The 18,061-nt window shown below is 39.2% G+C and overlaps 1 protein-coding gene across 3 annotated transcripts in view; it reads right to left on the bottom strand.

Moving 5' to 3' along the window:
• Window positions 1-18,061, bottom strand: part of LOC133576442 (3',5'-cyclic-AMP phosphodiesterase 7B-like) — a 115,092-nt gene that overhangs the window by 39,142 nt on the left and 57,889 nt on the right. For 2 of the 3 annotated variants that reach the window (XM_061929655.2, XM_061929656.2), the window contains exon 14: window positions 16,494-17,152. In XM_061929655.2, the coding sequence (XP_061785639.1) occupies window positions 16,965-17,152 (188 nt within the window). In that variant the 3' untranslated portion in view covers window positions 16,494-16,964. Of the gene's footprint in view, window positions 1-5,368; window positions 5,475-7,367; window positions 7,446-16,493; window positions 17,153-18,061 lie in introns of those variants that run through there. The other variant, XR_009811637.2, reaches the window with a different exon arrangement.

Genomic DNA, 18,061 nt, shown 5'->3' with positions numbered 1-18,061 from the left:
AACTAAAATACTTCTTTGATTTCAACAAATGGCTGCAATGAAACAAAGAGTGAAAAACATAAAGAGGTCTGAATGATTTCAGTATTTTTTCGTACCAACTATATGTATGTATATATACAGGTAAAAGCCAGTAAATTAGAATATTTTGAAAAACTTGATTTATTTCAGTAATTGCATTCAAAAGGTGTAACTTGTACATTATATTTATTCATTGCACACAGACTGATGCATTCAAATGTTTATTTCATTTAATTTTGATGATTTGAAGTGGCAACAAATGAAAATCCAAAATTCCGTGTGTCACAAAATTAGAATATTACTTAAGGCTAATACAAAAAAGGGATTTTTAGAAATGTTGGCCAACTGAAAAGTATGAAAATGAAAAATATGAGCATGTACAATACTCAATACTTGGTTGGAGCTCCTTTTGCCTCAATTACTGCGTTAATGCGGCGTGGCATGGAGTCGATGAGTTTCTGGCACTGCTCAGGTGTTATGAGAGCCCAGGTTGCTCTGATAGTGGCCTTCAACTCTTCTGCGTTTTTGGGTCTGGCATTCTGCATCTTCCTTTTCACAATACCCCACAGATTTTCTATGGGACTAAGGTCAGGGGAGTTGGCGGGCCAATTTAGAACAGAAATACCATGGTCCGTAAACCAGGCACGGGTAGATTTTGCGCTGTGTGCAGGCGCCAAGTCCTGTTGGAACTTGAAATCTCCATCTCCATAGAGCAGGTCAGCAGCAGGAAGCATGAAGTGCTCTAAAACTTGCTGGTAGACGGCTGCGTTGACCCTGGATCTCAGGAAACAGAGTGGACCGACACCAGCAGATGACATGGCACCCCAAACCATCACCCAACCATGCAAATTTTGCATTTCCTTTGGAAATCGAGGTCCCAGAGTCTGGAGGAAGACAGGAGAGGCACAGGATCCACGTTGCCTGAAGTCTAGTGTAAAGTTTCCACCATCAGTGATGGTTTGGGGTGCCATGTCATCTGCTGGTGTCGGTCCACTCTGTTTCCTGCTGCTGACCTGCTCTATGGAGATGGAGATTTCAAGTTCCAACAGGACTTGGCGCCTGCACACAGCGCAAAATCTACCCGTGCCTGGTTTACGGACCATGGTATTTCTGTTCTAAATTGGCCCGCCAACTCCCCTGACCTTAGCCCCATAGAAAATCTGTGGGGTATTGTGAAAAGGAAGATGCAGAATGCCAGACCCAAAAACGCAGAAGAGTTGAAGGCCACTATCAGAGCAACCTGGGCTCTCATAACACCTGAGCAGTGCCAGAAACTCATCGACTCCATGCCACGCCGCATTAACGCAGTAATTGAGGCAAAAGGAGCTCCAACCAAGTATTGAGTATTGTACATGCTCATATTTTTCATTTTCATACTTTTCAGTTGGCCAACATTTCTAAAAATCCCTTTTTTGTATTAGCCTTAAGTAATATTCTAATTTTGTGACACACGGAATTTTGGATTTTCATTTGTTGCCACTTCAAATCATCAAAATTAAATGAAATAAACATTTGAATGCATCAGTCTGTGTGCAATGAATAAATATAATGTACAAGTTACACCTTTTGAATGCAATTACTGAAATAAATCAAGTTTTTCAAAATATTCTAATTTACTGGCTTTTACCTGTACACACACACACACACACACACACACACACACACACACACACACACACACACACACACACATACATACATACATATGTATATACAAAACCCAAAACCAGTGAAGTTGGCACGTTGTGTAAATCGTAAATAAAAACAAAATATGATTTGCAAATCCTTTTCAACCTATATTCAATTAAATAGACTGCAAAGACAAGATATTTAATATTCGAACTGGAAAACTTTGTTATTTTTTGAAAATATTAGCTCATTTGGAATTTGATGCCTGCAACATGTTTCAAAAAAGACTGAGAAAGTTGAGGAATGCTCATCAAACACTTATTTGGAACATCCCACAGGTGAACAGGCTAATTGGGAACAGGTGGGTGCCATGATTGGGTATAAAAGCAGCTTCCATGAAATGCTCAGTCATTCACAAACAAGGATGGGGCGAGGGTCACCACTTTGGGAACAAATGCGTGAGCAAATTGTCGAACAGTTTAAGAACAACATTTCTCAACAAGCTATTGCAAGGAATCTACGGTCCGTAATATCGTCAAAAGGTTCAGAGAATCTGGAGAAATCACTGCACGTAAGCGATGATATAACGGACCTTGGATCCCTCAGGCAGTACTGCATCAAAAAGCAACATCAGTGTGTAAAGGATATCACCACATGGGGTTAGGAACACCTCAGAAAACCACTGTCAGTAACTACAGTTTTTCGTTACATCTGTAAATGCAAGTTAAAACTCTACTATGCAAAGCGAAAGCCATTTATCAATAACACCCAGAAACGCAGCCAGCTTCGCTGGGCCCGAGCTCATCTAAGATGGACTGTTGCAAAGTGGATAAGTGTTCTGTGGTCTGACGAGTCCACATTTCAAATTGTTTTTGGAAACTGTGGACGTCGTGTCCTCCGTACCAAAGAGGAAAAGAACCATCCGGACTGTTACAGGTGCAAAGTTCAAAAGCCAGCATCTGTGATGGTATGGGGGTGTATTAGTGCCCACGGCATGGGTAACTTACACATCTGTGAAGGCACCATTAATGCTGAAAGGTACATACAGGTTTTAGAGCAACATATGTTGTTGTCTTTTTCATGGACGCCCCTGCTTATTTCAGCAAGACATTGCCAAGCGACATTCTGCACGTGTTACAACAGCGTGGCTTCATAGTAAAAGAGTGCGAGTACAAGACTGGCCTGCCTGTAGTCCAGACCTGTCTCCCATTGAAAATGTGTGGCGCATTATGAAGCCTAAAATAGCACAACGGAGACCCCCGGACTGTTGAACAACTTAAGCTGTACATCAAGCAAGAATGGGAAAGAATTCCACCTGAAAAGCTTAAAAAATTGGTTAAAACAGTTAGCTGCTTGCCACCTGTGTGGCAGTTTTTCCTTCTGGTCCGTGGACTAAGCATCAAAAATAAGAATTGACGGATATTAGGAATGTAAGACCCGCTTCCCAATGATGCCCAACCATAGTTCACTGTGAACCCCGTAAAAAAAGAAAATACTCTCTAGCATAAGTTTTTAACAGGAGACTTTGTTTTCCAACCATGGGAAGGAAGAAAGTGAGTGTGAAGGACAGTGCTGAGAAACAGAAATGGATGATTGAATCAATACGATAAAAGTCCAATCTTCAGGGTAAATACTGTACATTATTATTACATTACTTCATAAACTACTGTAGTTGTTAGTAGTACATTATATTGAAACGCTTTATACAATATTTATTATCTAAAAGTTTCTTTTTCTTTTTAAAGGGCATGTTACATGTCAAAATGTGCTGTTTTGGGGTGGCCAAGCATTTCAGTTCATTTTTAATGGGCGACAATATTTTACAATTCAAGTTTTTAAGGTACAAACTGCATCGCAGAACCAATTGAACTCATATCACTAGGTAGCACTGATATAACTCGCAAAAAATGCAAAAAAAGCGATTAATATAAAATTAAGTCACCATTTATGCCTTCATATTTTATGTCAACCTATGATAGATTTTTCCGATACAAATATCTTATGAATCGTTAATCCATCCATCCATCTTCTGCCGCTTGTCTCTTTTGAGGTGGCGGGGGGTGCTGGAGCCTATCTCAGCTGCATTCGGGCGGAAGGCGGGGTACACCCTGGACAAGTCGCCACCTCATCGCAGGGCCAACACAGATAGACAGACAACATTCACACTCACATTCACACACTAGGGACCATTTAGTGTTGCCAATCAACCTATCCCCAGGTGCATGTCTTTGGAGGTGGGAGGAAGCCGGACAACCCGGAGGGAACCCACGCAGTCACGGGGAGAACATGCAAACTCCACACAGAAAGATCCCGAGCTCGGGATTGAACTCAGGACATTCGTATTGTGAGGCACATGCACTAACCCCTGTGCCATCGTCGTGTTATTATAATTTAAAGAAAAAACACAAATGCTGGTCCAACCTTATTTATGTTTTATCACATACTATACACAAATAATTGCGCAAAAGTGGATTGTAATCTAAGTTCCAGTGTGTCAGCGAGTCGTGTAAAATAAGTTTAAACGCGTGAGTAAAAAAACGCGTCTTCTGGATGCGTGACGAATAACACAGATAACTTCCTGCTGATAGAGACATTTCCACGTTTGACGTGTGATGACTTTTCACATAGTTTAGATCAGTGTATTTCAACCTTTTTTCAGCCAAGGCACATTTTTTGCGTTGAAAAAATGCGAAGGCAAACCACCAGCAGGAATCATAAAAAACAAAAAACAGTTGACAGTAAAAAGTCGTTGTCGCAATTGTTGGATATGACTTTAAAGCATAACCAAGCATGCATCAATATAGCTCTTGTCTCAAAGTGGGTGTACTGTCACCACCTGTCACATCACACCCTGACTTATTTTGAGGTTTTTGCTGTTTTTCTGTGTGTAGTGTTTTAGTTCTTGTGTTGCGCTCCTATTTTGGTGGCTTTTTCTCTCTTTTTTTTGGTATTTTCCTGTAGAAGTTTCATGTCTTCCTATTAGTGATATTTCCCGCATCTACTTTGTTTTAGCAATGAAGAATATTACAGTTGTTTGTATCCGTATTTATGGGGACATCGTTGATTGTCATGGCATGTTCGGATGTACATTGCCTTTGCTCCACAGTAAGTCTTTGCTGTCGTCCAGCATTCTGTTTTTGTTTACTTTGTAGCCAGTTCAGTTTTAGTTTGGTTCTGCATAGCCTTCCCTAAGCTTCAATGCCTTTTCTTACCTTTTGTTTATTTTTGGTTTAAGCATTAGACACATTTTTACCTGCACACTGCCTCCCGCTGTTTCTGACATCTACAAAGCAATTAGCTACTGGCCGCCACCTACTGATAAGGAAGAGTATTACACGGTTACTCTGCCGAGCTCTAGACAGCACCGACACTCAACAACAACACATCATTTGCAGACTATAATTACTGGTTTGCAAAAAATATTTTTAACCCAAATAGGTGAAATTAGATAATCTCCCACGGCACACCAGACTGTATCTCACGACACCGCGGCACAGTGGTTGAAAAACACTGGTTTAGATGACACATGTTACATAACTTATTGTTTGTGTGACCAGTCTTGTTTTCGAAACACCATTGTATTACATTTTCCCGCATGCAAACAAAATAGTTGTTATTTTTCTACCTTTTTAAAAGTTGTATTGCTCTTGCTAGCTTCATATTAAACTGTAATATTTAGAATTTCACAATCAAGGCACTTTTTTTTTCTTGTTTTACCCACTTTTCTTTTTCCAGAAATGACTTTCTTCTGTCTTCCGATTGGGTGAAATTGCTTCACTGCTTGGGGGTTGTAGCGCCACCTGTTGCTCTGGCATGGTCTTGGATATCTGAAAAGAGATGCACAAATTGAGAAAAACGTGTGTTTTCACATTCCCTTGCCTTGAATTTTGAGACCAACAACAAAAGTCAGCTCCTTTAAAACGGCTGTAAATAGATCGTATTCATATGTGTTGTCACTTAAAACTACATCTGCCTGAAATAGACACCACTATTAATAGAAACAGTAATGTAGTGCTTTTAATGGGGGAAAGTAGCATCATCTGGTAGACAAATATAAAGTACACAATTTAAGACAAGTACATTTTTTGGATAATCCACTGTACTTTTGTAAGACAAGCACACATATGTTTTTCTTTTTTTTTTTAATTCTAACTCGTAAATAAATGCAAGCAAAAGCCATCTAACAATTGAGGTAATGGTAATTCGTTCTATTACGCCTATAAAGCATTGTCATAAAAACCTCCATCAGGCACATGCATAATAACACGTAATATTTATGTATTTTGCTCATTTGTGTTCATTTCACAGACGCATCACAACATTTGCGATTTCCTTCGACAACAACTACTACTACTAATCACGGCATACTTTACGAGAGACAACAATTACTACTTTGAGAAACATTATGATCCAGAACCTTGTATTTTTGAGCCTGAATATACAGGGGATGAGCTTCACGTTTTAGAAGCTGAGTGATAAGCAGATCCCGCAAGTATTGCTAAGAGCTAAACAAGAAATACAAATTACAAACATAACAATAACAATCACTTAGTGTACAATGTCTGCTCTCAATGGGATGCCGACTGATGGGATGTTCATATTTTCCCCGTTTAAATGAATAATTCATCATAATACTCACGCAGATTATAAAAAAAAACCCGCAACAACCAACTTTTTGTGTTTTTCTCGCCATATACGGGTCTAAGTTGAACGGCAAAGTTGACCAACTTCTCGGTTTACGGCCACACCCTTTTACTATACAAGTGAGAGGCATGATTTATGATCTAGAAATAACTTTGACCAACTCAGCGGCGATGCAGCAGCTCACCATCTCAGTATGTCAATAGCTACAGAAGATAGTTAACTCTCCGTGAACACGGCGTCTCTAAAAGTAGTCCCTCTGCGTTGGCGCTTATAATAACAATATCACTAACTCTTGGGTAATATTCAGATGAAAACAAGTAAAATTGAGTTTTGTTGACAGTTTTTGCATGCTTTTTGAGAGCTTTATGGGCAAAATCGATGTCTACCTTAGCTGCATTGTTAGCCACCTGGTGCTTGCTGTATATTACTCATACGGAAGCATCAGTGGCCTAGTGGTTAGAGTGTCCGCCCTGAGATCGGTAGGTTGTGAGTTCAAACCTCGGCCGAGTCATACCAAAGACTATAAAAATGGGACCCATTACCGCCGTGCTTGGCACTCAGCATCAAAGGTTGGAATTGGGGGTTAAATCACCAAAAATGATTCCCGGGCGCAGCCACCGTTGCTGCTCACTGCTCCCCTCACCACCCAGGGGGTGAACAAAGGGATGGGTCAAATGCAGAGGACACATTTCACCACTATCAGTGGTACTTTAACTTAACTTTTAACTTTAATAAAAATAAAAAAAAGACAGACGTGTCTTGTTGTCACACATAATGATTGTGAATGATAGGCAAAATTTAAAAAAAAAGTGCAGTTCCCCTTTAAGACACAGAGTAGCATTAAGATAAAGGTGGGATCAGGAACTGTTAACACAAGAATCACTTCAGTGTATGTCAACATAAATTTTGGATGGAAGAAAAAAAATGGCCAGCATAAACAAAGCTGGGTTGTAGTAAAGCTTAGTGGTGCAAACAATCAGCAGTCACATCTCTGCATCATCGTTGACGATAAATAAACGCTGACATGCGTGACATGCCAAAACTTAGTCCCTTGTTTACAGCAGCAACAATCTTACCAAGCCCGCATCGTGGCGGCGAGATGGTTCCGCTAATGATGGCGAGCCGGACGAGCAACAGGAGGCCTGAAAGTTGACCTGCAGAGAAAGTGCACACACAGGCAGAGGATGGCGCCTCAACTCAAGAGTTAGCACATGCAATGGTAACACAATATACGCTTTTATTTCATTCAACAATATTTAGTTTACATATACCAAGTTATGTTAGCATTATCTTAGCTTATTTTTTGTCACTTACAACAAACTCATGTTTACCACAGTCCAGTTGTATCAAATATAGAAAAGCTTTCATTTGAAACTATGTTTAAACTTTATTTTTGGTTTTCTTCTGAAAATGCACATTTTGGTTTGTTTTATTTAAAAGAAAAAAACATGTTTTTTTATTCATTTTTTTTATTAAATTAAAATACTACAACATTTTACTTCTGTGACAGAAAAATCCATATTTTATGATAATTAACAACGATATAAAGTATGTTTCTTTTTTAGCGTCAAACATTTTGAAGGCACAGATTGATTATCCATGAATTGATTTAACGTGGATCCCGACTTAAACAAGTTGAAAAACTTATTGGGGTGTTACCATTTAGTGGTCAATTGTACGGAATATGTACTTCACTGTGTAAACTCTACTCTATATCATGTATTCTCTTCCTTTGCAATCTACAAATAAAAGTTTCAATCAGTCAATCAATCAATGTAAAAATTTAAAACAAATGTTTCCATTAAATAAAAAAATATCTAAATACAATAAAATATATACAACTTATTATTTCTATCTTTTTAAGCTTTAACCAAAGCACATCTCCTGAGTTGTAACAATTGAACAAAAAGAAAACACAATTGATGATCTGGAGTGAGATTGATAGCTCTATAAAAGAATCACATTCTTTAAACATTTTTAAAAAGCGTTTTAAGCTAAATGTATTGCGACGTTATGCTCAGTACATTTAGCACACCCCTTATGGTTGAGGAATTCACATTAGTCGCATCATTTTGGTCTTGACCTCTGTATGTATGATGAGATTAACGCAGATATTCATGATGCAACCTTTTAATTCAATTGGAATAATAGGATATTGAGACTGATCTGGTGGATATAACAATTCCTTTTTTTAATCCATCCATCCATTTTCTACCGCTTATTCCCTTTGGGGTCGCGGGGGGGGCTGGAGCCTATCTCAGCTACAATCGGGCGGAAGGCGGGGTACACCCTGGACAAGTCGCCACCTCATCGCAGGGCCTCCTTTTTTTAATATATAAATGAAATTGTAAATGGGTATTTGGTGGGTAAATTTTGAAAGAAATTGTATTGTATGTATTTTGTATATTATATGATAAATGATAAATGGGTTACCGTATTTTCCGCACTATAAGGCGCACCGGATTATTAGCCGCACCTTCAATGAATTACATATTTCATAACTTTGTCCATCAATAAGCCGCCCCGGATTATAAGCCGCGCCTACGCTGCGCTAAAGGGAATGTCAAAAAAACAGTCAGATAGTTCAGTCAAACTTTAATAATATATTGAAAACCAGCGTTCTAACAACTCTGTCCCAAAATGTACGCAAATGTGCAATCACAAACATAGTAAAATTCAAAATGGTGTAGAGCAATAGCAACATAATGTTGCTCGAACGTTAATGTCACAACACACAAAATAAACATAGCGCTCACCTTCTGAAGTTATTCTTCATTCGTAAATCCTTCGAATTCTTCGTCTTCGGTGTCCGAATTGAAAAGTTGCGCAAGCGTGGGATGCAAAATGGCCGGTTCCGTCTCGTCGAAGTCATCGGAGTCAGTGTCGCTGTTGTTGTCCAGTAGTTCTGTGAATCCTGCCTTCCGGAAAGCTCGGACCACAGTTGTGACCGAAATATCTGCCCAGGCATTTACGATCCACTGGCAAATGTTGGCGTATGTCGTCCGGCGCTGTCTGCCCGTCTTAGTGAAGGTGTGTTCGCCTTCGGAGCTGTGTGAAAAAAGCCACCCGGCCTCTTCGCGTAAACTTCCCTTAACCACTCGCTCATCTTTTCTTCATCCATCCATCCCTTCGAGTTAGCTTTTATGATGACGCCGGCTGGAAAGGTCTCTTTTGGCAAGGTCTTCCTTTTGAATATCACCATGGGTGGAAGTTAGCATGGCAAGCTAGAACCACAGTGAAGGATGACTTCTCATTCCCTGTGGTGCGAATATTCACCGTACGTGCTCCCGTTCCACAGTGCGGTTCACAGGAATATCAGTTGCTGTGAAATACGGTAGTAATCCGTGTGCGGATGGAGAGATTGCGTCTTTTTATGAACCGGATCCTTGTCGCTTAGTAGGAGCCATTTTGTGGTCTTTACAGATGTAAACAGGAAATGAAACGTACGGTGATATTCGCGCGTTTTTTCTTCTTCTTCCGGGGGCGGGTGGTTGCTTACAGTAGAAGAAGAAGCGCTTCCTGTTCTATGGGGGCGGGTGCTTTCCTTGGCGGTTGCTTGCGTAGAAGAAGAAGCGCTTCCTGTTCTACCGGGAAAAAAGATGGCGGCTGTTTACCGAAGTTGCGAGATCGAAACTTTATGAAAATGAATCGTAATAAAGCGCACCGGGTTATAAGGCGCACTGTCAGCTTTTGAGAAAATGTGTGGTTTTTAGGTGCGCCTTATAGTGCGGAAAATACGGTATACTTGTATAGCGCTTTTCTACCTTCAAGGTACTCAAAGCGCTTTGACAGTATCACCACATTCACCCATTCACACACACATTCACACACTGATGGCGGGAGCTGCCATGCAAGGCGCTAACCAGCAGCCATCAGGAGCAAGGGGTGAAGTGTCTTGCCCAAGGACACAACAGACGTGACTAGAATGGTAGAAGGTGGGGATTGAACCCCAGTAACATGATGATGTATGATTTAACTGTGGGTCCCTGTCCATAAGCTGTGCACTTCTAGGGATGACCTTTTTTGCAGAACGGACTCTAATATTAACAAAAAAAAACAATAATGAAATACAGAATTATAAATACATCCAATTAAATGGTGAGCCGAGGATGTCGTTGTGGCTTGTGCAGCCCTTTGAGACACTCGTGATTTAAGGCTATATAAATCAACTTTGATTGACTTTAATTGAGAAATATTAAAAAAAGAATACACACGCTAAAAATTTAAATGAGGACCAAATTAAATGCATATTCTGAGATATGAAAGGAAGACATGCAGTAGCCAATGCGAAAAATGTTTTTTTCCATGTACCGCTCACAAAAATAGGTTCTTTGAGTCCTTTTTCAGATTTGTTTTTCCAACAGAGCCGTATGGCTAACACATTTAAACATTTTTAAAAAAAAAACCGCAAGTTCACCTTTTAGTCAGGTTCAAGAGGAAGATGATTATCAGCGATGACTTGTTTTTAAAGAGGGAGTGGTTCCTTGACATGTCATTTGGGGGGAGGGGGCTCTGTTTGTAGTGTCAATGTTTACAGTGACACACTGGATGACTCCGCACTACACTGTGTGCGTGTGTGCGTGCGTGTGTGTGTGTGTGTGTGTGTGTGTGCGTGTGTGTGTGTGTGCGTGCGTGCGTGTGTGTGTGTGCGTGCGTGTGCATGTGCGCGCGTAAAGAATCATCAGCATGAACACGAAACAAATGTTACACTCGATGAGCAGATGTGAATGTGTTTAGAAATGACTTAAGCATAAAAGAAATACGTTTGTTGATCACCAAGGGCTTTTAGGGTCATGTTTGTTGACGTGAGATGACGTGTTCTTTGTCGCACTAGAAGAAAAGTTAGGATAATTGGTGTAACGTGATGTGATAAGTGACCAACAACAAACCCTGGCCGCTGTCTCCGTCCACAGGCCTCATTTGTGTTGCAAATTAGAGATATGCAAATTGGGGTCACTAGGGCATATTTTGTCTCAGTTTTATACACTTTGGCCTATTTTTAATTATCCCCATTTTTTTTAAGGTCACTTTTAGAGTTACTCTTACTAATGTAATGTGTGTGTTTTTTGTTGTTGTTTTGATTTTAATATTCAAGTTTTTATCCGAGGTCAAAAGTCATCAGCTGCTGGCACGACTTTGCTGCCACCTAGCGGCCATCCCTGCCACTGACCTAGTAAACACTACACCATTCAAATATTGTTGCATGTGGAGTAGTGTGGAGAAGTGTAGTTTTTTGTGTGTATTGTTCACATTGCTCAGAAGGTTCCAGAAAAGGAGGTGAGCTGTCCCGATGTACCACGGGATACCGTTTGGACCCGCCAATAGCAGACCAGCATGCTGATGTATGCAATGGTACCGTATGTGGAACCACATGACATCACCATGTCCATCTGGGATTGGTGTAACAATAATAATTATTATTATACGCCTACAATCAAGCATACATTGTGATTTTCTTAGTACTGTACTCAAAGATTTCTAGGTCAATTTCTTTCAAAACCCAAAACCAGTGAAGTTGGCACGTTGTGTCAATCGTAAATAAAAACAGAATACAATGATTTGCGAATCATTTTCAACCAATATTCAATTGAATAGACTGCAAAGACAAGATACTTAACGTTCCAACTGGAAAACGTTGTCATTTTTTGCAATTATTAGCTCATTTGAAATTAGATGCCTGCAACATGTTTTAAAAAAAAGCTGGCACAAGTGGCAAAAAAGACTGATAAAGTTGAGGAATGCTCGTCAAACACTTATTTGGAACATCCCACAGGTGAACAGGCTAATTGGGAACAGGTGGGTGCCATGATTGGGTATAAAAGCAGCTTCCATGAAATGCTCAGTCATTCACAAACAAGGATGGGGCGAGGGTCACCACTTTGTCAACAAATGCGTGAGCAAATTGTCCAACAGTTTAAGAACAACATTTATCAACGAGTTATTGCCAGGAATTTAGAGATTTCACCATCTACGGTCTGTAATATCATCAAAAGGTTCAGAGAATCTGGAGAAATCACTGCACGTAAGCGATGATATTACGGACCTTGGATCCCTCAGGCGGTACTGCATCAAAAAGAGACATCAGTGTGTAAAGGATATCACCACATGGGCTCAGGAACACTTCAGAAAACCACTGTCAGTAACTACAGTTCGTCGCTACATCTATAAGTGCAAGTTAAAACTCTACTATGCAAAGCCATTTATCAACAACACCCAGAAACGCCGTCGGCTTCGCTGGGCCCGAGCTCATCTAAGCTGTACTGATGCAAAGTGGAAAAGTGTTCTGTGGTCTGACGAGTCCACATTTCAAATTGTTTTTGGAAATTGTGGACGTCGTGTCCTCCGGAACAAAGAAAAAAAGAACCATCTGGATTTTTCTTGTCGCAAAGTTGAAAAGCCAGCATCTGTGATGGTATGGGGGTGTATTAGTGGCCAAGACATGGGTAACTTACACATCTGTGAAGGCACCATTAATGCTGAAAGGTACATACAGGTTTTGGAGCAACATATGTTGCCATCCAAGCAACGTCTTTTTCATGGACGCCCCTGCTTATTTCAGCAAGACAATGCCAAACCACGTGTTACAACAGCGTGGCTTCATAGTAAGAGAGTGCGGGTGCTAGACTGGCCTGCCTGTAGTCCAGACCTGTCTCCCATTGAAAATGTGTGGCGTATTATCAATCAATCAATCAATCAATGTTTATTTATATAGCCCTAAATCACAAGTGTCTCAAAGGGCTGCACAAGCCACAACGACATCCTCGGTACAAAGCCCACATAAGGGCAAGGAAAAACTCACCCCAGTGGGACGTCGATGTGAATGACTATGAGAAACCTTGGAGAGGACCGCATATGTGGGTAACCCCCCACCCCTCTAGGGGAGACCGAAAGCAATGGATGTCGAGTGGGTCTGACATAATATTGTGAGAGTCCAGTCCATAGTGGATCCAACATAATAGTAAGAGTCCAGTCCATAGTGAGGCCAGCAGGACACCATCCCGAGCGGAGACGGGTCAGCAGCGCAGAGATGTTCCCAGCCGATGCACAGGCGAGCGGTCCACCCCGGGTCCCGACTCTGGACAGCCAGCACTTCATCCATGGCCACCGGACCTGTGCTCCCCCCCCCTCCACAAGGAAGAGGGGAGCAGAGGAGAAAAGAAAAGAAACGGCAGATCAACTGGTCTAACAGGGGGGCTATTTAAAGGCTAGAGTATACAAATGAGTTTTAAGATGGGACTTAAATGCTTCTACTTACCACAACGGAGACCCCGGACTGTTGAACAACTTAAGCTGTACATCAAGCAAGAATGGGAAATAATTCCACCTGAAAAGCTTCAAAAATTGCTCTCCTCAGTTCCCAAACTTTTACTGAGTGTTGTTAAAAGGAAAGGCCATGTAACACAGTGGTAAAAATGCGCCTGTGCCAACTTTTTTGCAATGTGTTGCTGCCATTAAATTCTAAGTTAATGATTATTTAAAAAAATTAAAAAAAAAGTTTCTCAGTTCAAACATTAAGTATCTTGTCTTTGCAGTCTATTCAATTGAATATAAGTTGAAAAGGATTTGCAAATCATTGTGATCTGTCTTTATTTACAATTTACACAACGTGCCAACTTCACTGGTTTTGGTTTTTGTACAATAAGAATGAGAATACTAATAATAATAAACATGCTGTGCAATTACATTGTTTACCATGTATTCATTGATTTGTGGCGGCCCATCACATACACATTTAGATCGCCACAAATAGATCCGCACTGGATGGGATTGTCCACTTGTGGTCACAACACCATACAGTAAATGTTGTTTTTTTTAACAGAGTTTGTACACACCTGCTGGTCCGCCAGAGAATAAGAAGACCTAGGAGGAGGGATCAGTGTTGATGATCAATGATCTTTTTCAAAAAAGCAACTGTTGACAAATATAGCGACTTTTTCTGGTCTTATTGTACACTTTTGGAGACTTTAACGCAATCAAAAAGCACTTACAGGCAGTTTGGTCTTGCTTAAAATGTAAAAAAAAACATTAAGAGGCAACAGTAATTTTTGTGTAATTTTCTTAACATATCTGTTTTGCTTTTCCATGGCTTTTACAGCCTCCATAAGAATTACACGCACAATTATGGAAATTACACGGTGACATCATCTAGCATGTTTCCCTCGCCACCAATGATTGCAAAATTGAGCGTCACTCTTAATAGTTTAGATTTCTGATCTTGTTACAGTAAGTATTCCTAGTATATACACATAGCTCGACCCAAACTAGTGCAAAATATTTTGCTAATATTAAATAAAAAGGTGTAGTGGCACATTTTTTTTGTCAGAAAGTTTTTATTTGGGGCGACAAAAGGGGTTTTCAAACTTTTCGCCACCTCAAAGATTTAACTTTGGCAAATTCATTCCTGCGACGTATCAGGGACGCTAAATATAACATTTTAATTTAATTAATTAATTTGTGCATAATTGTTTCATCTGGAGAAGTTTAAAATAAACATATCTTTTTTTGAACAACGCTGGTGTTCCAAGTAGCAGGAGACGGGGCCCACATACCACCAGTGGTACTCCTAATTTCCTTCAGTGGAATTTTGTGCACACATGGAAAAATGTTAAGTATGCGGCAGCCATTATGAGATACATATTGTTAAAACCAATACATTTTATAGATTAAAAAAATAATAATATCAAAAGCCTCCAGTTCAGCTTTGTGTTATTAGCATCACCATTTTCAATTAGTTTTCCCTTTTATTCCGCTTTTTATGTGTAATTAAAAATGAGTATTAGTATTTTTGGAATGGGCCTGCGGGCACTTAAACACTCAGCTCACCCCTGCTTTTATTAGTAGAAAAGTACCCTAATTGATGACGATTTAACATCCGGTATTTAATTAAGATCATGAATTTCCTCAATCACTGCGCCTGTGCTGTAATCGCCTTCCTAAATATACAATGCAATACAATGGAGGTATCACTAGTACTAGTACACATACTTTTATCAACATTACCGATATTTGTTGGAAAAAGAAACACTATTACATTTTTATTTTTTTTCACAAAACAAAAGCTCCCCCTTTTTAAGATGTCTGGTCCCTTCTGAAGTTGAGAAAAAAACACACATATATGTATGAGGATGTGTTGAGTGTGTTTAATTACTAGTTGAAGGAAACAAATACAATAAACAAGTGTTTCAGTCTGATCAAATAGCTCTTTAAGGCTTTACAGAGTTAGCTTAGAAGACAAAAGAATAAATGCACCGATTTTGTATTACAAAAGTATTATTGTTGATCTTGGTTTTCAGGAAACACTGATAGGCTTTCTTCTTTTTGGCATGTGAGGTTATTTTAAGTTGTACACTCCAATACTAAATGGAACAGATGCAACAAATTATAAAAAATAATATCATTTTACAATGGCAGCTTTGAGCTTTACTAAGTTGAGTACATAAATACAAATTAGCACCCAGTAGGAAGTGCAAAATGTATCAAAAGTGAAAAATACGTTATCAATATCATCATAGGTGTTGTGTAAAATCTTAAAAAAACATACCACTGATATACAGTATTAACATATTTTGTCCTATCTTTTCTACTCTGTGTGTGTGTGTGTGTGTGTATATATATATATATATATATATATATATATATATATATATATATATATATATATATACATACATACATACATGTACACATATACATACATATATATATACGTATATATATATACGTATATATATATATATATATATATATATATATATATATATATATATATATATATATATATATACACATATACATATATATATATATATATATATATATATACACTTATACACACATATATATGTGTATATATATATATATATATATATACATATATATGTGTATATATATATATATATACACATATATATGTGTATATATATATGTGTATATATATATGGATATATATATAAATATATATATATATGTGTGTGTGTATATATGTATGTATATGTATGTGTATATATATACACACATACATATATGTATATATATATATGTGTATAAATACTGTATATAAATACACAGTGTGTATATATATATATATATATATATATATATATATATATATATATATATATATATATATATATATATATATATATATATATATATTACATACATACATATATATAGATATATATATACATTTTCTACCGCTTATTCCCTTTGGGGTCGAGGGGGCGCTGGAGCCTATCTCAGCTACAATCGGGCGGAAGGCGGGATACACCCTGGACAAGTCGCCACCTCATCACACTATATATATATATATATATATATATATATATATATATATATATATATATATATATATATATATATATATATATATGGCTGCTTTTGTGCCAACAGTATTGTGCAAGTATTCACATAATCGTGTGCCATCATCCACAACTATTAGTTAACACATCTCAGTGGGGTTTTTTTTAAATTTGAGTCATTGTTCACCAAGACTCCACTGCACTGTGCAGTTTTAGTAGTTCCCAGCAGAGGGCGACATTTCTACCCTAAACCAGCTCTCCTGTCCTCACAAGGGAGGAAAACATCCTGGAGACCCAACCAGGAGGTGGACAACCCCGCCTCCTGTCCTCCCTGTTAAGAAATAGAGATCACTTCATGATACAACAGGGGGATTATGGGATGTCGTCTTCTTCAGGCTCCGGCTGTGTTTGGGGGTGTGGCGTGTTGCGAGCGTGCAGCATACGCCTCCAGCAGGCTTTGTTGGTGTGCAGGTGACGCATCATGGTGCTGCTGAGCATGCTGCGCTCGGTGAAGCGGTGCCATTCGTCAAAGAGCGGCTCCACGATGTAAGAAATGAAACCTACGATAACACAGAGCCTGTCAGCACACACACTCCCCTCGTGCTGAGGCAGCCCCTGGCATAAACACATTAAGCGCTGGTTTCGGGCCACAACCACTACAGGGGGCTATATGATTAAGGCAAGCCGTTACTTCAGTAGCTGAGGAGCAACATGGTCATTGTGCTCTGCAGGTGTTTGCTTGTTCTACTTTGATGGACTGAATTGCCTCCTGGATACAAATATACTTTGTTTTGCTCAACTTTGAATCTGCAATGTGTCAACATGTCCTTTGTACAAACCCCGTTTCCATATGAGTTGGGAAATTGTGTTAGATGTAAATATAAACGGAATACAATGATTTCCAAATCCTTTTCAACCCATATTCAGTTGAATGCACTACAAAGACAAGATATTTGATATTCAATCTCATAAACTTTTTTTTTTTTTTGCAAATAATAATTAACTTAGAATTTCATGGCTGCAACACGTGCCAAAGTAGTTGGGAAAGGGCATGTTCACCACTGTGTTACATGGCCTTTCCTTTTAACAACACTCAGTAAACGTTTGGGAACTGAGGAGACACATTTTTTAAGCTTCTCAGGTGGAATTCTTTCCCATTCTTGCTTGATGTACAGCTGAAGTTGTTCAACAGTCCGGAGGTCTCCGTTGTGGTATTTTAGGCTTCATAATGCGCCACACATTTTCAATGGGAGACGGGTCTGGACTACAGGCAGGCCAGTCTAGTACCCGCACTCTTTTACTATGAAGCCACGTTGATGTAACACGTGGCTTGGCATTATCTTGCTGAAAAAAGCAGGGGCGTCCATGGTAACGTTGCTTGGATGGCAACATATGTTGCTCTAAAACCTGTATGTGCCTTTCAGCATTAATGGCGCCTTCACAGATGTGTAAGTTACCCATGTCTTGGG

This window comes from Nerophis lumbriciformis, linkage group LG34 (assembly GCF_033978685.3).
Source record: "Nerophis lumbriciformis linkage group LG34, RoL_Nlum_v2.1, whole genome shotgun sequence".
NCBI lineage: Eukaryota > Metazoa > Chordata > Actinopteri > Syngnathiformes > Syngnathidae > Nerophis > Nerophis lumbriciformis.
Note: the sequence above shows the minus strand (reverse complement) of the source record. Positions and strands in the feature narration are given on the sequence as shown.